The following is a 22,189-nucleotide window of genomic DNA, read 5'->3' as shown; positions in this document are numbered from 1 at the left end:
CTTTCTCAAAGTCATATTACTGGCATTTTACTCTGGCCTCATCTAGTATACCTACCTGGTCAGTGCTAGGTCCTGTCAGTGCTGCCTTCCTATGGGGATTCTCCTCCCCATTATTCTCCTCAGTTCCCATAGCTCAATCAGTCTTCCTCGCCTCTTGTTCTCCCCCTTCCAGTTCTTTCTGTGGTGCATAACCAGATTGATCCTCCCCAAGTGTGTGCTTAGATATATCTTTCCCTTACACAAAACCTCAGTGGCTAAAGTCCAGCTTCTTTTGCTTTGTTATTTCAGTCAGTGTCTTGTTTTTATCTCAAATTCTTACTCTTTGTTGTTTCTGTAATACCCTGATTTGGAAATCCCTATCCTGAATCAGTCCAAATTTATATCATCTCAGGTATACTTTTGCTGCTGAGTGCTACTTGAGAAAAGTGTGCAGCTGTTCAGTTTAATTTCACAATAAAAGCATAGTATTCCCACCTCAACTGGGCCTTCATAATTGTCCTTTTTTTTTTTTTCTTCCCTAGTTAGTGTTTTCTTCTGTTGTCCATGGTGGAAGGGAAATTGGGGCTAGAAAAATTTCGAGTTACCAGTATGTAAATATACTTTGAAACCTTAAAAATGGCTGCAAATGTGTAGTTGTCTTATCTTGCTTATATGTCTTCTACTTCTAACCAAAGTTTAGGCTCTGTAAAATCAGAGATCATATAGTTGGTCTTCCATATCCACAGGGGATTGGTTCCAGGATCCCCTGCAAATACCAAAATCCACAGATGCTCAAGTCCCTTAGATAAAACGGCCTAGTACAGTCAGGTCTTTTTATCCAGCTGTGTCCTTATTTTACACATTGCTTTTACATTGTTACTGTTGAGCACAGTGCCTTGTTCTATAAATGTTGGTTAATTTTCAAAGTCAGCTATTGACACAACTAATTTTCAAAGCCCTTGGTGTGAGATTTGAGGTCATTTCTCTCCCACTAGAAATTTATAAACTAAAACTTAATGTCTGTAAACAACCAACCACTCTCTGTTAACATCTCTATATCCTTCCCTAAATGGCAGTATGGGGTAATGCAAAGTTATGTACTCTCTCTAGATCTTCTTTTTCATTTGCTTACGTTTTTAAAAATTCCGATGATTAAATTATTTATAAGGTGTAAGCCAAGCATTACATGAGGCAATGAGTATGAAACATTTCAAACGTTTTACATAGGGCCTAGTACCTGATAAATACTGTTTTTATTCACTAAAATAGCAGTGGTTTTATTTTAATTTATGGACTGTCTCTCAAAAATTTTAGTCAGAGGCAGCGTGTATTACAAGTCAAGATGTTATTCTCTTTAATTTAAAACTATATATGGCAAATGACTGGCGTCCTCTAAGTCATAGTAATGCTGTTTTTGTTACCGGTGTTGGGGCATTGCTGGGGTGTGTGGGCACGCTACTCAGTACTCAGGGCTTATCAGCAGCATCAGTTGCTTTGAGGTTAGAGATTTGTGCCAACTTTGTTCACTGCCTGTTAGAGCAGCTAGCTTAAGGAAGGTCTTAATAAATATTTGTAGACCCAATGCTTTGGGTTTTGTTTTGAACTCAATTCTTCCCTCCAGTGATGTTGTGCTAGTATCCCAGGGTTTACAGTTCTAACATCACTCATTTCCCCCTGCGTAGCGTCACACTGCTCAGCTCCGAGAAGAGCTGCTGAAACTTCCCTGTCCTGAAGACTTGGACCCTGATGCCGATGATGCCTCGGAGATGTGCAGTGCCACAGCCGGTGCTGAGGAGACTCTAATGCATGATCAGGTCAAAGCCAGCAGCAGTAAAGAACTCCCCAGTGACTTCAAATTGTGAGCTGCATTGATATGGACTTCATAGACGCAGAGGCTTTGAAGCACAAGCCAAATATGTCAATATTTGTATGTAAGAAACTAATTATGTAATAGGTAATGAAACTGAAACTATACTACACCCTTAAGGAGATCCAGTTTAATTCAAGGTGATCTTTTATTTACCTGTACAAGAGTGTAAACTTTTTTGTGCTTTTATTTTTCAATTGTGAGAACCACTGATTGGTATGTTCAACAAATTTGTGTATACAAAGAAATGGATAAATCACTGATTATATAAGGGAAACTACCTTAGGAAAGAATGTTTACTGAATTTTTTTTTTTTTTTTTTTTACTGTAGAGTGAAGGGTTGTTAACAAGGAATATATATTGGTCATTCTTACAACTACTATTTAAAGTCAGCAACTTTTCACTGAATTTGATAGATTTTATGTTTGGCCATATCTTCATGCTCATATTTGATTTCTGAAGACCTCCTACATACACTTCAATAAAAGTTAAATGGACATACTCCCTCCTTTTTGATTTACTGGTACATTTTTTAAATGATAAATCTGCCATAAAATGCATTATAGCTGGAGACTTGCACTTGTATGGATAAATTTATTACATTCAACGTATTTAATTTTATGCTTTCTAAAATTCTAAGATGCAGAAAAATAAATGAACATGATTTTATTCTATGCCAATATTTGGGCCTGTGAATATATCTGTTATTTGAATTTAAGTATATGAAGAGGAATGGTCAATTTGAAAAGTCACTCTAAACTGAGTTTTTCCTAAAGGGCTCCTTTCTTCCTGGACTATCTGGTTTTATTACTAACGTCACATGTATGTATTAAACATTGAGGCTCTGTAGAGCAGAGAGGATGTACCTCTCTGGTGCTGTTACAGTACATTCTGTACTTGCCATATAGGCTCATTTTCATGCAAATTCTTCCTAGAGCCAAATAAATAAAGACTTAGGTGTATTAGTATGTCTTGTTTCTAAAACAGTTTGCCATGGTGTGAAATGCTATTTCTACAAAGAATTGGACACTTTCAAGAGCTGCTCATGGGAAAGGGAAGGCTGTTTTTTTCAAGACCAGTTATCACAAAGGAAGAGCTAAGGTGATTCTTGATAGTGTTTATGTAAAATAAACTGGCGTGTGGAAACCCTGAATCTGGAGCTGACCTGAAGGAGAAGCTGTATCCTGAACAGTGAGTTACTCTCTGAAGGAAAAGGGGAACTAGGGATCATGATACTCTCTCCACAAGGTACAGAGCTCCTTAAAGTGAATAAAGTGTGTGACCAGGAAATCAAAGGTTCCAAAACACATAACATTAGGTCTAGTGGGTGATGTTACACAAGCATGACAAAATCGAGTCAGTTTATAAGAAAGCAGAGTCAATTAAATGTTACTCACAGACCTGCTATCTTGTATCTCAGTATAAAATTAGCAGCAATAAGTAGTAAAAGGACAGTCATCAATCCTCTAGGCCTTTTGTTTTTTGGTCTGTCAGGGTCCTGTCAGGGATAGATGATAAAAGCTTCTATCCAAGTATATTGTTTACCTCCAATTTTGGATTTTATTTTTAATCATTAAAATAAGGTAGGGTCATTTTCCCCATTTCACACCATTAGTCCTCAGAAAACTATAAAAGTGAAGTAACAATATCAGTACTATAAGTTCCAGTTCATGTTTTTTAAAAACCAAGGCCTAAAGTCTGAATTTGAGACTTTAGTCTAATTTGGTTCCACCTGGAATCTAGACTTTATACCAACAAACATTTGAGCACTCACTTTGTACTAAGTACAGGTTCCTGCACTTGAGGATTGAATGGCAACATGAAAACATAATGTCAGTGCAAAATGGTAAGTTCTCTGATACTGTTATTTACAGGGTATATTGGGAGCACAGAGGAGGGACACCTACCTCAGGCAAAATGTTGATGGACACTGAGGTGATATGGTCAGGAAGAGCTTCCTAAAGGAAGATATCCTGGACTTCCCTGGTGGCGTAGTGGTTAAGAATCTGCCTGCCAATGCAGAGGACACGGGTTTGATCCCTGGTCTGGGAAGATCCTACGTGCCGCGGAGCAACGAAGCCCGTGCGCCACAACTACTGAGTTTGCATTCTAGAGCCTGTGAGCCACAACTACTGAGCCTGCGTTCCACAACTACTGAAGCCCGTGCGCCTAGAGCCCGTGCTCCACAACAAGAGAAGCCACCGCCATGAGAAGCCCGTGCACTGCAATGAAGAGTAGCCCCCGCTCACCACAACTAGAGAAATCCCACGCACAGCGACAAGGGCCCAATGCAGCCAAAACAAAAACAAAAACAAAAAAAAAAGAAGATATCCTGAGTCTGGAAGGGTGAGGATAAATAAGTTAGCCAGGCAGAAAGAAGTTATTCCAGATACAAGAGAGCAAAAAGGAGAGCTTGAGTTAATGGTACCATGTTCGATACTATTGGACTTTAAGAGGCAAAGTGGGAATAGTCGAATGGGTGGGATGTGGGCTGTGGTGTCAGGAAGATAGGAGGGGTTGGGTCACGGAAGAACTTGGTTGTCCTGTTAAGGAGCTTTGACATCCTGTAGGTGATGGAGGGCTGTCCAGTAGCTTTAATTAGAGGAGAAACCTGGTCAGATGGTGTTTCAGGAAGATCATTCTGCCAAATGTTGGGTGGCAAGGAGGTCAGTAGAGAGTGCACACTAGAGTCGTGGTGGTGGTCATAAACTAGGACAATGAAGGGGTGGAGAGGAAGGGACAAGTGACAGAGCTTGGGGAAATATGTATTTTTTGGTATGAGAATAACTTCAGGATGTTTACAGGCTGAGGAGCCAGGGGAGAAGGGTGAGTGTGAAGGCCTTGAAGAAGGCTGGAGCAGATGCCAGCAGACACGGGATGGCCTAGGTCCAAGAGCACGTGCGGAAATCAGTAAATCCAATGGGTCAGTTCATAAAACTATTAACTATGAAGTTGTGATCCTGAAGTACAAAAATAAACTGCTTAGTTAACATTTTATGTTAAGACCAGTATCCCTGAAGTCAGACAAATGTAGAAAGTACTGTAAACGTTTTTTTCTTTTTTTTTTTGGCTGCACCCGCTGCTTGTGGGATCTTAGTTCCCCAACCAGAGATCGAACCCGGGCCCTCAGCAGGCAGTGAGAGTGCAGGAGTCCTAACTACTGGACCTCTAGGGAATTCCCAACATTTTTTTTCTTTGATGTCCTATAATTTGGTTTACTTAGGGTAAGATGGGTGAGGTGAAATATTCTAGTGTGTCAAACTGTGGTGAAGGGCCAAGGTTTTTGGTTACCTTTCTTTCCATTAGAGACCAGTACTTTATAAAATACAGTGAAGACATTGCAGCATTGTCCTATTGCTTACTCACTTTCTATACTTAGCCCACTGCCAACTGGTCGCAGTCTGTGGGCTGTGGCTTGAGTGGCCCTGTACTAAATAACTCAAATGAGGGTTGGTCCCTAGATAGGCATTGCTGACTGGCCATTTATTCCTTAAACCAAAGCTAATTATTTAGTAGACAAATTTCTACAGTTACATTTGTTTCACCATATTACATACTTTTCCACAATTAAGAGTTAATACTCTGGTACGTCCATGAGATTGGTTAGACCAAAAGATTCCAAGAAAGAAACAGACATGCCTGCTGGATCAGCCTAGAGACGGGAACAGACCCAGCTGCAGACCTTGGTGGAGCTAGATACTCAGCTGGAGCAGGCAGCCAGGGTACAAGAGGACTGGAATGAGGAGCCTGGGCTAAGCTACTGCACTGGTGTTTCAGTCTTAGACAAGATGGTCAGAACATGACAGGGCCTCAGGTTCATTTGGTTTCAGTAATACTGAGCTTTTTGAGTTTTTTTTTTTTTCTCTTTTATGATAGTTATACTCTATAATGAATAGCTCACTAAGGAAAATTGGGAAAATACTGAAAAATACAACATGTGAAATTAAAACAATTTTCTGATATTTCTTCATAGTCTATTTTCTATACTTTTCTATATAATTGGTATATTGTATGAACAATTTTATCCCCTTTTTAACAATGTATTATGTACTTTTTATCATAAAGAAAATTAATGGTGGGACTTAACCTAGTGGCACAGTGGTTAAGAATCCTCCTGCCAATGAATAGGACATGGGTTTAAGCCCTGGTCCGGGAAGATCCCACATGCTGCGGAGCAGCTAAGCCCCTGTGTCACAACTACTGAACCTGTGCTCTAGAGCCCATGAACCACAACTACTGAGCCAGCGTGCTACAACTACTGAAGCCCGCATGCCTAGAGCCCGTGCTCTGCAACAAGAGAAGCCATCTCAATGAGAAGCCCACGCACCGCAACGAAGAGTAGCCCCCGCTCGCCGCAGCTAGAGAAAGCCTGCATGCAGCAACGAAGACCCAACGCAGCCAAAAATAAATAAATACATTTATTAAAAAAAAAAATTAATGACTGCATGATATGAATGTAGTTAACTAATCCCTTACTGTTGGGCATTTAAGCTATTTCTATAATTATAAATAATGCTCTAATAACCATGGTCTGTATCTTTTATTTCCTTATGATAAAGCCTAGAATTATTAGATCAAAGGGTTTGATATTTTATGACTAATTGCTTTCCAGAGAGATTGTACCGATTCACACTTCCAGGTTCAGTTAATGTTCCTATTCCCTGGCCAGCATTGGGGATCATAACCCTTTAATCTGGAATTTTTATGTATCGTCATTAAACATGCTTTAGTCTGCTTGTTTTTCCAGCATTGTTTATATCAATATTTATTAGCCATTTGAATTTCTACTTTGTCAATAATCAGTTTATACCTTTTCCCCATTTTCTTGTATTGTCTTAGGATGTTTTAATATAAATGAGCTACTTGCGTGGTAGAATATTAATTTTTATCATATTTGTATGTTTTTTTTCCAGATGCCTTTTAACTTTTAATTTTTCTCATAGAAGTTTTTTGTTTGTTTGTTTTAATTTGGCTGCTTTGGTTCTTAGTTGTGGCACGCGGGGGATCTTCGTGTGGTGCATGGGCTTCTCTCTAGTTGTGGCACGTGGGCTCAGTAGTTGTGGTGCGCGGGCTTAGTTGCCCTGTGGCATGTGGGATCTTAGTTCCCTGACCAGTGATTGAACCTACGTCCCCTGCATTGGAAGGTGGACTCTTAACCACTGGACCACTAGGGAAGTCCCTCATAGAAGTTTTAAATTATCATGAAATCATCTACTGATCTTTTCCTTTGTGATTTTAATTACTTTTTTACTCTTTTTCAGAGCTCCCCTCTACAAAGACGAAAGAATCATATATATTTTCTAACTAGGATTGGTTCTGGTGTTGGTGTAAGCCTGTCTGGAGCTAAATTGGAACAGGCCTAAAAGCTCTCTGCTTCCCATCCCCTCCAGAGCCCAGCAAGGTGGTAAGAATGTAGGGGCCACATGCTTGAGTTAGAAGGTGCACACCAGGTTGAAAGGAAGCCTCTTTCTTCTTTTTCTCTTCAAAATCTGTCCAGTTTCCAGCAGCCATCCTCGTTTTTCTCAGCTTCTAGTCTCCTGATTCTTCAAACTAAAGGCGCTGACCAGCCCTCTGAACTTATGCATTTTCTGGGCAGAAGAGGCATCCTCTGGCCTTCTTCCCTCAGCCCCTGGATGTGATCCTGTAGTGATCCCATGGGTGCCACCAAAAGACTGGTTTTCTTTGCTTTATTCATATGTGTCCCTCCTCAGGTTGCACCAGCTATGTTTTCCAGTGCAGGAAGAGATTGCAACAGGCCACCATTTTGATAGTGTTTTAGTTTTACTCACTTGGAGCTTCTCCAAGGAGGGAATGCCCAGTCCAGTTATGTCAGCTGCAGGTTGCCCTGGGTCACTGGGCAGCACACAGCCTCTGGTTAAGTATCTCTGCCTAGTGGGGTTCCTAGGAGAGTGACTGATCTTCTCCACCTCCCTGGCCTCTCTCTTTTCCAAGGGCTAGGTCACAAGGGTAGACACAGATCTCCCTCATCCTCGCCACCCCCTCCCCTTCTGCTCCTTGCTGTTGTTTTCCCCTAGCCTTTCTACAGGTTTTGTTCTTTGATTTATCTCTTCCTCTTTTCACCTTGTTTTCTGCAAAATTGGCAAACCTAGCCCCAGAGCACCTCGCATTTCTCTGGAGCCATTATCATTATTTAGAGGGGCCAGCTAGAGCTCCTTTAGCTTGTTGGTGCCTCTTTTCTATAAGTGGCTATCCTTGTTATCTTAGCTCTAGCTATATAAGGTTTTTTTGACCAGTTGGCTCTTGTAATTGCTCTGAGGCAAGGCTAAGCATTGGCTACTGAATTAAAGGATATGCTTTATCTGGCAATGGTTCTTCAATATGTACCATGTTATTGAGGTAATACTCCAAAAGTACAGACTAACATTTTCAATATTTGTACAAAAAGAAAGATTTATAATTTTCTAGGAATAGTTAATCTGGACTCTTCTGTGTTCATAATCTTCCTGTGTTTATCCTATATTACCTACAGAGATTCTCTGATCAGAGGTATTATTTTTAATAATTTCTTGAATTATACATAGTCTAGGTATTCTAATGTCTAGATCAGCTATAATCTGATCCTGCATAAGAGCTGCAGTCTGGAAGCAAATCCTAAAATTGTAGGTGTTGTGTCCCATAGAATAAAAAAGTATTCTTCTACTAATGATTCCAAAACACCAATCATAGGTTAGGATATAGGCTCATTAGAGATTCTTACTACTTGAATGCTTCTATTAAACCAATGAAAATAAAGTTCATTTCCCTTCAACCTCTTTACAGTTTACTGTATACCCTCTTTACAGTTTACTGTATACCCCAGACTAAAGCATGTCTAATTTGTCTTTTATTATCTTTCTTCCCCCACACACTGGCACAAGAAGTTCCTCTCTTTTTTTCTTAAGAAAAGTGAACTTGCTTTCCTTTTTGCTTTTCAGCCAACTTTAAAATTGTTCACAGCAAGATTTTATGTTCTACAGTAGTGGGAATGAGGTAGATAAAATGGCACTATATCAACAAGAATTATCGTCCCATTATTATTTTTTTATTATTATTATTTATTTATTTATTTTTGGCTGTGTTGGGTCTTAGTTTCTGTGCGAGGGCTTTCTCTAGTTGCGGCGAGCGGGGGCCACTCTTCATCGCGGTGCACGGGCCTCTCACTGTCGCGGCCTCTCTTGTTGCGGAGCACAGGCTCCAGACGCGCAGGCTCAGTAGTTGTGGCTCACAGGCCCAGTTGCTCCGCGGCATGTGGGATCTTCCCAGACCAGGGCTCGAGCCCGTGTCCCCTGCATTGGCAGGCAGATTCTCAACCACTGCGCCACCAGGGAAGGCCCCATTATTATAGATAATTCTCCTTGGGAGTTTAGAGGAAGGACAGAATATTTTTGGGTGCTAATATCTCTTGGAGTGGCACCATTGGACTGATTTTGGACACTTGTCCTTTTGTTTTTTAGGCAATGTGGATCAATGTTTCTTTCAATGGGCCTTCTGCTTGTAACCTGTACCATTATCCTTATATGTAGGCCCCCAAGTCTTAAAGAAGAAAGGCTCATTTTGTTGTTTTATAGAGAGAGACATAAATTATATGGATTTCTCACTTGTTTACTTTCTAAGACTATCTGGAAATATCTAACTACACAGTGGATATTTTTTAACCTGGCAATTTCATGTATTATTTCTGATTGAATTCAGTAATTCATGCTTGAGCCCATTTATAAAAGAGGGTATTAGGCTCCCTTTATCTCACCTTGAGTCTACTCTAGAATATTGGCTGAAACTTTCTTAAAGTCTTTTTTAAATCTGTATTTCATAATTTTGAAACTTTAGGTTTTAAGTTTAATCCAACCTTAACAGAAAGGCTTCTGAACTTACTTTATGTAGTGTGTTTTTATTTTTAAATTTTACATAGAGGCTTTATTGAAATCTGTTTTTATAAATTTTTTTTCTTTTTATTTAGTTATTTTTTATTTATTTATTTTTGGCTGCATTGGGTCTTTGTTGCTGCGCACAGACTTTCTCTAGTTGCGGTGAGCGGGGACTACTCTTTGTTGCAGTGTGCGGACTTCTCATTGAGGTAGCTTCTCTTGTTGCGGAGCACGGGCTCTAGGCGCGTGGGCTTCAGTAGTTGTGGCACTTGGTCTCAGTAGTTGTGGCTCGCGGGCTCTAGAGTGCAGGCTAAGTAGTTGTGGCGCACGGGCTTAGCTCTTTGGCGGCATGTGGGATCTTCCCGGACCAGGGCTTGAACCCGTGTCCCCTGCATTGGCAGGCGGATTCTTAACCACTGTGCCACCAGGGAAGCCCAAAATCTTTTTTTTACCCTGCTATTCTGAAACTTATTTTTTCCATCTAAGAGTCTAACAGTTAATTGAACTAATTGATACAGAGCTGTAGTTCAGGATTGTAACCTATCTCAAATATCTTGTCCCTTTATCTGTTTTCCTGAAGTTGATGAAAATCCTTAATTATAGTCCTTTACTTGCCTCTTGACAGTAGTTTTAATTTAACTTCAAATCTGTCTTTCTGTCCTAGCAGTTTTACAATGTACTTGTCTTTTTGATTGGTTTTTGTTTTTAGATTTTCTTTTTGTATTACACAAAAGGATATTTATTTAAAATGAGAAAAGAGACCCTAATCAATTAAAATGCCACAAACATGAAATGCAGAAAAATAAAATAATTTAACTAATTGACAGATACATCTTTATAATACTTTTTCCTTACATATTTTGGCTGCAGTTTTTTAAAAAATCTTTTTGTTTTGTTTTTTTTTCTTGCCTGTAATCTTTTGATTACCTCTTCATAGGACCACAGTTTTTGTAATATTTTCTAAGATTGAGTAGAAAGAGAATTCATGATTTCTTGCTGCATGGTTGAACAAACTTTGCTTTTTATTATTGATGGTAGGGATGCATAAAACATACAACTTCTCCCATGGACATATACACTGTTTATAGTATTCCAACAGGTTTGTGGCCCACCAACACATAAATTTTGTATTCTGCGATTCCCATCAAAAAAGAAAAGAACATGATGGATTTATAATGATATCCATACTCAGTGTAAAAATCAAGTATATTCCTGATAGGAGTGGATTTCCATTTTGGCCAAGCATTGATGAGGGTTGAATCTTCTCACAATTTTAGATTAGTCTGATTACTGGAAGAATTTTACATAGACAGCTTCTGCTTGTGGGCATTTCAAACCTTGTTTCTCTTCCATTACCCGCCTACCTCTCGTGTTGAGCACCACAGGACTCATTCATTCATTTCATTCTAAGACCTCCAGCCTTCATTTTTGTTTCATGGTAGGTCAGTACAGAGGCTGTAGGAATATTCCTGGAAGCCAGTTCCAACACTGAAGTGGTTAGCAGTATCCACAGAAATGACGGCATACTGTATAAATCTATCTCACCAAACCAAAATTAAACACATCCCCAACTTCCTGGATCCCCCAGATTACCACAGCCACTCCAAAGCCATCTGAGTAGTGGGGAAGTGTATCTCAGTGAAAGGCACAATAGACCTAACTGATTGACATGAAAGTATCTTTTTTTTGGCCACGCTGCACAGCTTGCAGGATCTTAGTTACCCAACCAGAGATCGAACCCATGCCCCCCGCAGTGGAAGTGCAGAGTCCTAACCACCGGACCACCAGGAAATTCCCAAAAGTATCATTTTTTTAAAAAGTTGTATTAAGATATATTTCACATACCATACAATTTAACCATTTGAAGTGTAAAATTCAGTGGTTTTTAGTATATTCATAGATATGTGCAGCCATCACCACAACTTTAGAATATGTTCATCATCTCAAGAAGAAACCCCATATCTTTTAGCTATCACTGTCCTCTCCCCTTGTCCCCTCACCAGCCCTAAGCCATCATTAACCTACTTTTCTATTACCTATTGCAAATTTTATGCAATCTTAGGATCAGGTCACTACATTGTTAGGACCGTTCCCAGAGTCTTGAGAGGGGCCACAAAACTTAAGCTGCATTAGCTTTGTGGTTTATCTGCCTCTGTACCTTTATTCTGCCAGAATCTGTACATTCAATTCCCTATCGTTCACAGAGTTGATTGGGTCTACTACAGTATGTGTGTGTGTTTTGTGAAAATTCTGTGGGTAAAGAGTTCATTTGGAAAATCAGGTAAACCTGAGTAAAACAAGAGAGTAACTCAAAGAGGATAGGATTCAGAAGGTTACAAAGACTTTGAGACTGTCTCTTTTTTAAAATATTTAATTAATTAATTAATTTATTTATTTATTTATTTTTGGCTGTGTCAGGTCTTTTTTTTTTAACATCTTTATTGGAGTATAATTGCTTTACATTGTTATGTTAGTTGCTGCTGTATAACAAAGTGAATCAGCTATATGTATACATATATCCTCATATCCCCTCCCTCTTGCATCTCCCTCCCTGTCCCACCCCTCTAGGTGGTCGCAAAGCACCGAGCTGATCTCCCTGTGCCATGCAGCTGCATCCCACTAGCTATCTATTTTACATTTGGTAGTGTATATATGTCCATGCTACTCTCTTACTTTGTCCCAGCTTACCCTTCCCCCTCCCCGTGTCCTCAAGTCCATTCTCTACGTCTGTGTCTTTATTCCTGTCCTGCACCTAGGTTCATCAGAACCATTTTTTTTTTTTAGATTCCATATATATGTGTTAGCATATGTTATTTGTTTTTCTCTTTCTGACTTACTTCACTCTGTATGACAGACTCTAGGTCCATCCACCTCACTACAAATAACTCAATTTCGTTTCTTTTTATGGCTGAGTAATATTCCATTGTATATATGTGCCACATCTTCTTTATCAGTTCATCTGTCGATGGACACTTAGGTTGCTTCCATGTCCTGATATTGTAAATAGAGCTGCAGTGAACACTGTGGTACATGACTCTTTTTGAATTATGGTTTTCTCGGTATATGCCCAGCAGTGGGATTGCTGGATCGTATGGTAGTTGTATCTTTAGTTTTTTGAGGAACCTCCATACTATTCTCCATAGTGGCTGTATCAGTTTACATTCCTACCAACAGTGCAAGAGGGTTCCCTTTTCTCCACACCCTCTGCAGCATTTATTGTTTGTAGATTTTTTGATGATGGCTATTCTGACTGGAGTGAGGTGATATCTCATTGTAGTTTTGATTTGCATTTCTCTAATGATTAGTGATGTTGAACATTCTTTCATGGGTTTGTTGGCAATCTGCGTATCTTCTTTGGAGAAATGTCTACTTAGGTCTTCTGCCCATTTTTCGATTGGGTTGTTTGGTTTTTTGATATTGACCTGCATGAGCTGCTTGTAAATTTTGGAGATTAATCCTTTGTCAGTTGCTTCATTTGCAAATATTTTCTCCCATTCTGAGGGTTGTCTTTTGGTCTTGTTTATGGTTTCCTTTGCTGTGCAAAAGCTTTTAAGTTTCATTAGGTGCCATTTGTTTATTTTTTTTTTATTTCCATTTCTCTAGGAGGTGGGTCAAAAAGGATATTGCTGTGATTTATGTCATAGAGTGTTCTGCCTACGTTTTCCTCTGCCTACGTTTTCCTCTAAGAGTTTGATAGTGTCTGGCCTTACATTTAGGTCTTTCATCCATTTTGAATTTATTTTTGTGTATGGTGTTAGGGAGTGTTCTAATTTCATTCTTTTACATGTAACTGTCCAGTTTTCCCAGTGCCACTTATTGAAGAGGCTGTCTTTTCTCCATTGTATACTCTTGCCTCCTTTATCAAAAATAAGATGACCATATGTGCGTGGGTTTATCTCTAGGCTTTCTATCCTGTTCCATTGATCTATGTTTCTGTTTTTGTGCCAGTACCATACTGTCTTGATTACTGTAGCTTTGTAGTATGGTCTGAAGTCAGGGAGCCTGATCCCTCCAGCTCCATTTTTTTTTTTTTAAAGATTTAATGTTATATATTTTAATATTTTATTTATTTATTTATTTATTTATGGCTGTGTTGTGTCTTCGTTTCTGTGCGAGGGCTTTCTCTAGTTGTGGCAAGCGGGGGCCACTCTTCATCGCAGTGCGCGGGCCTCTCACTATCGCGGCCTCTCTTGTTGTGGAGCACAGGCTCCAGACGCGCAAGCTCAGTAATTGTGGCTCACGGGCCCAGTTGCTCCGCGTCCAGCTCCATTTTTTGTTCTCAAGATTGCTTTGGCTATTCGGGGTCTTTTGTGTTTCCATACAAAAATTGTGAAATTTTTTGTTCTAGTTCTGTGAAAAATGCCAGTGGTAGTTTGATAGGGATTGCATTGAATCTGTAGATTGCTTTGGGTAGTATACTCATTTTCACAATGTTGATTCTTCCAATCCAAGAACATGGTATCTCTCTCCATCTGTTGGTATCATCTTTAATTTCTTTCATCAGTGTCTTATCGTTCTCTGCATACAGGTCTTTTGTCTCCTTAGGTAGGTTTATTCCTAGGTATTTTATTCTTTTTGTTGCAATGGTAAATAGGAGTGCTTCCTTAATTTCTCTTTCAGATTTTTCATCATTAGTGTATGGGAATGCAAGAGATTTCTGTGCATTAATTTTGTATCCTGCTACTTTACCAAATTCATTGATTAGTTCTAGTAGTGTTCTGGTAGCATCTTTAGGATTCTCTATGTGTACTATCATGATCTACAAACAGTGACAGTTTTACTTCTTTTTCATTTCTGATTGCTGTGGCTAAAACTTCCAAAACTATGTTGAATAATAGTGGTGAGAGTGGGCACCCTTGTCTTGTTCCTGATCTTAGTGGAAATGATTTCAGTTTCTCACCACTGAGAACGATGTTGGCTGTGGGTTTGTCGTATATGGCCTTTAATAAGTTGAGGTAAGTTCCCTCTATGCCTGTTTTCTGGAGAGTTTTTATCATAAATGGGTGTTGAATTTTGTTGAAAAGCCTTTCTGCATCTATTGAGATGATCATATGGTTTTTCTCCTTCAGTTTGTTACTATGGTGTATCACATTGATTGATTTGCATATATTGAAGAATCCTTCCATTCCTGGAATAAACCCCACTTGATCATGGTGTGTGACCCTTTTAATGTGCTGCTGGATTCTGTTTGCTAGTATTTGGTTGAGGATTTTTGCGTCTATGCTCATTAGTGATATAGGCCTGTAATTTTCTTTTTTTGTGACATCTTTGTCTGGTTTTGGTATCAAGGTGATGGTGGCCTCATAGAATGAGATTGGGAGTGTTCCTCCCTCTGCTATATTTTGGAAGAGTTTGAGAAGGATAGGTGTTAGGTCTTCTCTAAATGTTTGATAGAATTCGCCTGTGAAGCCATCTGGTCCTGGGCTTTTGTTTGTTGGAAGATTTTTAATCACAGTTTCAATTTCAGTGCTTGTGATTGGTCTCTTTATATTTTCTATTTCTTCCTGGTTTAGTCTTGAAAGGTTGTGCTTTTCTACAAATTTGTCCATTTCTTCCAGGTTGTCCATTTTATTGGCATATAGTTGCTTGTAGTAATCTCTCATGATCCTTTGTATTTCTGCAGTGTCAGTTGTTACTTCTCCTTTTCGTTTCTAATTCTGTTGATTTGAGTCTTCTCCCTTTTTTTCTTGATGAGTCTGGTTAATGGTTTATCAGTTTTGTTTATCTTCTCAAAGAACCAACCAGCTGTTAGTTTTATTGATCGTTGCTATTGTTTTCTTCATTTCTTTTTTTGTTTTTAATTTATTAATTTATTAATTTATTTTTGGCTGTGTTGGGTCTTTGTTTCTGTGCGAGGGCTTTCTCTAGTTGTGACAAGCGGGGGCCACTCTTCATTGCGGTGCACGGGCCTCTCACTATCGCGGCCTCTCATTGCGGAGCACAGGCTCCATACGCGCAGGCTCAGTAGTTGTGGCTCACGGGTCCAGTTGCTCCACGGCATGTGGGATCTTCCCAAACCAGGGCTCAAACCCATGTCCCCTGCATTGGCAGGCCGATTCTCAACCACTGTGCCACCAGGGAAGCCCTCTTCATTTCTTTTTCATTTATTTCTGATCTGATCTTTATGATTTCTTTCCTTCTGCTGACTTTGAGGGGTTTTTTTGTTCTTCTTTCTCTAATTGCTTTCGGTGTAAGGTTAGGTTGTTTTTTGGAGATGTTTCTTGTTTCTTGAGGTAGGATTGTATTGCTATAAACTTCCCTGTTAGAACTGCTTTTGCTGCATCTCATAGGTTTTGGGCCATCGTGTTTTCATTGTCATTTGTTTCTAGGTATTTTTTGATTTCTTCTTTGATTTCTTCAGTGATCTCTTGGTTATTTAGTAGTGTATTGTTTAGCCTCCATGTGTTTGTGTTTTTTACGGATTTTTTCCTGTAATTGATATCTAGTCTCATAGCATTGTGGTCGGAAAAGATACTTGATACGATTTCAATTTTCTTAAATTTACCAAAGCTTAATTTGTGACACAAGATATGATTTATCCTGGAGAATGTTCCATGAGCACTTGAGAAGAAAGTGTATTCTGTTGTTTTTGGATGGAATGTCCTATAAATATCAATTAAGTCCATCTTGTTTAATGTGGCATTCAAAGCTTGTGTTTCCTGGGCTTCCCTTTGTGGTGCAGTGGTTGAGAGTCCGCCTGCCAATGCAGGGGACATGAGTTCGAGCCCTGATCTGGGAACATCCCACATGCACAGAGCAGCTAAGCCCATGCGCCACAGCTAGTGAGCCTGTGCTCTAGAGCCTGTGAGCCACAACTAATGAAGCCCACGTGCCTAGAGCCTGTGCTGCGCAACAACAGAAGCCACCACAAGGAGAAGCCCACACACTGCAACGAAGAGTAGGCCCTGCTCGCTGCAACTAGAGAAAGCATGGGCAGCAACGAAGACCCAACACAGCCAAAAATAAATAAATAAATAAAATAAATTTATTTAAAAAAATAAATAAACCTGGTGTTTCCTTATTTATTTTCATTTTGGTTGATCTGTCCATTGGTGGAAGTGGGGTGTTAAAGTCCCCTACTATTATTGTGTTACTGTCAGTTTCCCCTTTTATGGCTGTTAGCATTTGACTTATGTATTGAGGTGCTCCTATGTTGGGTGCATAAATATTAACAATTGTTATACCTTCTTCTTCGATTGATCCCTTGATCATTACGGAGTGTCCTTCTTTGTCTCTTGTAATAGTCTTTATTTTAAAGTCTGTTTTGTCTGATATGAGAATTGCTGCTCCAGCTTTCTTTTGATTTCCATTTGCATAGGATATCTTTTTCCATCCCCTCACTTTCAGTCTGTATGTGTCCCTAGGTCTGAAGTGGGTCTCTTATAGATAGCATATATATGGGTCTTGTTTTTGTATCCATTCAGCCAGTTTGTGTCTTTTGGTGGGAGCATTTAATCCATTTACATTTAACATAATTATCGATATGTATTTTCTTATTATCATTTTCTCAATTGTTTTGGATTTGTTATTGTAGGTTTTTCCTTCTCTTGTGTTTCCTGCCTAGAGAAGTTCCTTTAGCATTTGTTGTAAAGCTGGTTTGGTGGTGCTGAATTCTCTTAGCTTTTGCTTGTCTGTAAAGTTTTTAATTTCTCTGTTGAATCTGAATGAGATCCTTGCTGGGTAGAGTAATCTTGGTTGTAGGTTTTTCCCTTTCATCACTTTAAATATGTCCTGCCACACGCTTCTGGCTTGCAGAATTTCTGCTGAAAGATCAGCTGTTAACCTTATGGGGATTCCTTTGTAATTTGTTGTTTTTCCTTTGTTGCTTTTAATATTTTTTCTTTGTGTTTATTTTTTGATAGTTTGATTAATATGTGTCTTGGTGTGTTTCTCCTTGGATTTATTCTGTATGGGACTCTCTGCGCTTCCTGGACTTAGTTGAGTATTTCCTTTCCCATATTAGGGAAGTTTTCAACTATAATCTCTTCAAATATTTTCTCAGTCCCTTTCTTTTTCTCTTCTTCTTTTGGGACCCGTGTAATTCGAATGTTGGTATGTTTAATGTTGTCCCAGAGGTCTCTGAGACTGTCCTCAATTCTTTTCATTCTTTTTTCTTTATTCTGCTCTGCAGTAGTTATTTCCACTATTTTATCTTCCAGGTCACTTATCCATTCTTCTGTCTCAGTTATTCTGCTATTGATTACTTCTAGAGAATTTTTAATTTCATTGATTGTGTTGTTCATCATTGTTTGTTTGCTCTTTAGTTCTTCTAGGTCCTTGTTAAACGTTTCTTGTATTTTCTCCATTCTATTTCCAAGATTTTGGATCATCTTTACTATCATTATTCTGAATTCTTTTTCAGGTAGACTGCCTATTTCCTCTTCATTTGTTTGGTCTGGTGGGTTTTTACCTTGCTCCTTCATCTGCTGCATATTTCTCTGTCTTCTCATTTTGCTTAACTTACTGTGTTTGGGGTTTCCTTTTTGCAGGCTTCAGGTTCATAGTTTCCGTTGTTTTTCGTGTCTGCCCCCAGTGAATAAGGTTGGTTCAGTGGCTTGTGTAGGCTTCCTGGTGGAGGGGACTTGTGCCTGTGTTCTGATGGATGAAGCTGGATCTTGTCTTTCTGTTGGGCAGGACTGTGTCCTGTGGTGTGTTTTGGGGTGTCTGTGAACTTAATATGATTTTAGGAAGCCTCTCTGCTAATGCGTGGGGTTGTGTTTCTGTCTTGCTAGTTATTTGGCATGGGGTGTCCAGCACTGTAGCTTGCTGTTCGTTGAGTGGAGCTGGGTCTTAGAGTTGAGATGGAGATCTCTGCGAGAGCTCTTGCCAATTGATATTATGTGGGGCCAGGAGGTCTCTGGTGGTCCAGTGTCCTCCACTGTCAGAGGCTCAGGCCTGACACCCGGCCGGAGCACCAATACCCTGTCAGCCGCATAGCTGGAGTGCCTTCAGAGTTGGAGAAGCTGGCCTGCATTGGCTGTCCTTCTGTGTTGCACATTAGAATTACCTACTTCTTCTTTTTTTTGCAGGCAGTGTTCCACAGCGAAAATCAGTAGCCTGAAAATAGTCACAGCTCTGAGATGGCTTTTTTTTTTCCTTTGTGCTTAGTCGGGTTTCACTTACTCACAGGGGCTACATGCGGAGGCCTCACATCCGGCTCTTCTGACCAGAGTCTGAGTTGGGTCTTAGTTGTGGCACGTGGGATCTTTCGTTGCAGCACGCAGGCTTCTCTCTAACCATGTCGCGTGGGCTCAGTAGTAGCAACATGTGGGCTGTAGGGCTCTATAGTTGCCGCGCATGGACTTAGTTGCCCCGTGGCATGTGGGATCTTGGTTCCCCAACCAGGGATCGAACCTGCATCCCCTACATTGGAAGGCTGATTCTTAACCAGTGGACCACCAGGGAAGTCCCATTGGGTACTGTCTTGGAGTTTAATTTTTTTTTTTTTTTTTGAGGCCTCACTTTGCCAATTTTAAAGAAGCTGATATTGTCTATTTGGTGTTTTGTCTCCTAATTTTTTTCAGAATGCCTCTTAAACGTATTTTTTCTTTATGACATGTCAAAAGCTTCCCATGATGGCCATTGTTATTCTGAGTTTTAAAAGATTAAAAAATTTTTTTGTTTAATTTTTCCGTTTACCAAAGAAAATTCAAGAGTTAGGATTATGGTATAGCTTTGTATAAGAGGTAGAAATTCTTCCAGGAAGAAGTTTAGAATTTGTCATAGGCAAACCTGTGACACACCAAGAACAAGGCCAGCACAGTTGGTTAACGTATATGCTTGGTAACAGTATCTCACATTCTCCTTTACAAGAAGGACACCAGTCACTTTGGATTAGTGCCCACCCTAATGACCTTATTTTACTTTAATTACCTCTTTAAAGACCCTATCTCCAAATACAATCACTTTTTTTTTACAATTACATTTTGAGGGGTCCTAACTGGGGGGCTAAGGAATTAGCATAGGAATTCAACATAGGAATTTGGGGGGCCTACACAATTCAGCCCATAACATATAGCGAGGTGTCAATGCAAATAATCAATAAACAATCTGTAACAGGAATAGAAAAGAGCTTTATTTGAGCCAAACTGAGGATTATAGCTTGGGAAACACAAATTCAAGATGCACTTGAATTGTGTTCCGCTGGACTACAAAATGGGAGAGGCTTATATAGGCAAAAATTGGGGCTTCCCTGGTGGTGCAGTGGTTGAGAGTCTGCCTGCTAATGCAGGGGACACGGGTTCGAGCCCTGGTCTGGGAAGATCCCACATGCCGCGGAGCAACTGGGCACGTGAGCCACAATTACTGAACCTGCGCGTCTGGAGCCTGTGCTCCGCAACAAGAGAGGCCGCGATAGTGAGAGAGGCCCGCGCACCACGATGAAGAGTGGCCCCCGCTTGCCGCAACTAGAGAAAGCCCTCGCACAGAAACGAAGACCCAACACAGCCAAAAATAAATAAATAAATAAATAAAAGATTAAAAAAAAAAAAAGAGTAGAAAAAAAAATTGAAAAGTTGTGTAAATTGTTAAGAATTAGGATTAGAGCTGGCATGAAGGGTGCTTGTTAAGCAAGGATTGATTGGGGTCCAAAATGGTTGCATGTTTACAAGGGGAGAACTTGAGGCCATAAGGTTGCATCTGGTATCTGCTAGCAGATATTGTTTTGAAAATGGCTGGTGGTGTCCTTGAGTTTGATACAGTTCAGAAAATTCAGATTCTCAGTTGATGCAGGAATGTGTCTGAAACCACATTCACAATGGCCACCAGGCTCTACTTTGAATGCCTGAATCACATTCACTCCATTTTGATTTTAAAGGATCTTAAATATGTCATCAGTGGGAAAGTTATGCTGGTCAGGCCCAGTCTCTCACAGCTGAGCAGCGTGTTGGTCTTGCATGGGTTTGGGGCAGTGTGCAGGTCAGGGTCTGGCAGACTTTCAGAGCAATAAGGAATTGACATCATCTGAAGTATGACTACCTAGTTGACACTCTTGTTGGTTGGTTGGCACTCAGAGGTAGGTTTATTTGATTGAGTCCATCCCTGACAGGCTGACTTTCAGAAGCAAGAGTCTAACACTGATTGGATGGCTTACAAAAGTATATTCAGTGAGGTAGGTTTTCATTAATTGATTGAATAGGTTTAATGGCTGGCAGAATAGCCAGTCTTTTCCTAAATTTTGGGGAATGTTATTCTCAACATAAAGAGTGACTTTCATATGTCCCACTTTTCTCCTAAAGTGGCTGAACATCTCTTAGCTCTAGACAAGGTAATTTGTGGTACTTTCTGGCTGATTGACAAGTTTACACTCTGAATCCAAGTCAATGATATTTTGTTGGTCTACAGAGGAAAGAAGGTTGGAATCATCCTGGTTCTTCAGATCACTAGTTGTGTGGCCTCAGACAAGCCACATGACTTCTCTGAGAGTCATTTTCTTCATCTGTAATTGGAAACAATAATAACTATCTGTGTTATTATAAGTATCAAGGGCATAACTTAAGGGGAATGCCTAGCACAGTATCCATGGTACATACCAGTTCATGGTTCTCATCCCTGGCTTATTAGACTCACGTGGAGACCTTTAAAAAAATCCTAAAAAAAAAAAAAAAAAAAAAAAATCCTGAGAAGAGGAGTCTCCCCACCTGCCAGAGCTTCTGATTTAATTAGTGAGGGTTGATTCCAAGCAGGTGATTACAAAACTCCCGAGCTGGTTTTGATGGACAGCCTGATTTGAGAACCACTATTAACTGCTCCCCAAAGTGGTAATTCTCTCTCCACTCTCTTCTATTTCTATTAGTTTTCCCCCTGAAGTTGATGCCCTTCCCAAACTTCAGGAATTTTTCTCCTATATGCCTGAGAGGGAAAAGCCCTCCCCATGCCACATGTGTACAGATTTTGATAGGATGTCTATGGCTCTGATATTACTTTAAAGTGGCTATCCTCTTTTTTTTTTCAGTTGAGGTAAAATTGGTATATAACATTATATAGTTTCAGGTGTACAACATTTAATTTTACGTCTGTATACTCTGTAAAGTGACCACCCCCCAAAGTCTAGTTACCATCTGTCACCATACAATTGACCCCTTCACCCCTTTCCCTCAGTCCCTAACCTCTTTACTCTCTGGTAAACACCAATCTGTTCTCTGTATCTATGAGTTTGTTTTTCTTTCTTTCTTTTGTTTGTTTAAATTACACATATGAGTGAAATCATATGGTATTTGTCTTTCTCTGTCAGACTTATTTGACTTAGCATAATATCCTCAAGTTCCATCCATGCTGTCTCAAGTGGCAAGATTTCCTTTTTTTTTTTTTTTTTTAATGTCTGAGTGGTATTCTATTATATATACATACCACATCTTTATCCATTCACCCATTGATGGATACTTAAGTTGTTTCCATATCTAGGATATTGTAAAAAATGCTACAGTGAGCATAGGGGTGCATATGTCTTTTCAAATTAATGTTTTAATGTTCTTCAGAT

The 22,189-nt window shown here is 39.7% G+C and overlaps 1 protein-coding gene across 1 annotated transcript in view; it reads left to right on the top strand.

Moving 5' to 3' along the window:
* Positions 1 to 21,353, top strand: part of BIRC6 (baculoviral IAP repeat containing 6) — a 299,805-nt gene extending 278,452 nt beyond the window's left edge. Inside the window, 1 exon segment of the mRNA XM_082356671.1 lies at positions 1,662 to 21,353. Coding sequence (XP_082212797.1) covers positions 1,662 to 1,841 — 180 coding nt within the window. The 3' untranslated portion in view covers positions 1,842 to 21,353.
* The last annotated feature ends 836 nt before the right edge of the window (positions 21,354 to 22,189 follow it).

Source organism: Balaenoptera borealis (genome assembly GCF_965194805.1).
Source record: "Balaenoptera borealis genome assembly, chromosome: 15".
Lineage (NCBI taxonomy): Eukaryota > Metazoa > Chordata > Mammalia > Artiodactyla > Balaenopteridae > Balaenoptera > Balaenoptera borealis.
Note: the sequence above shows the minus strand (reverse complement) of the source record. Positions and strands in the feature narration are given on the sequence as shown.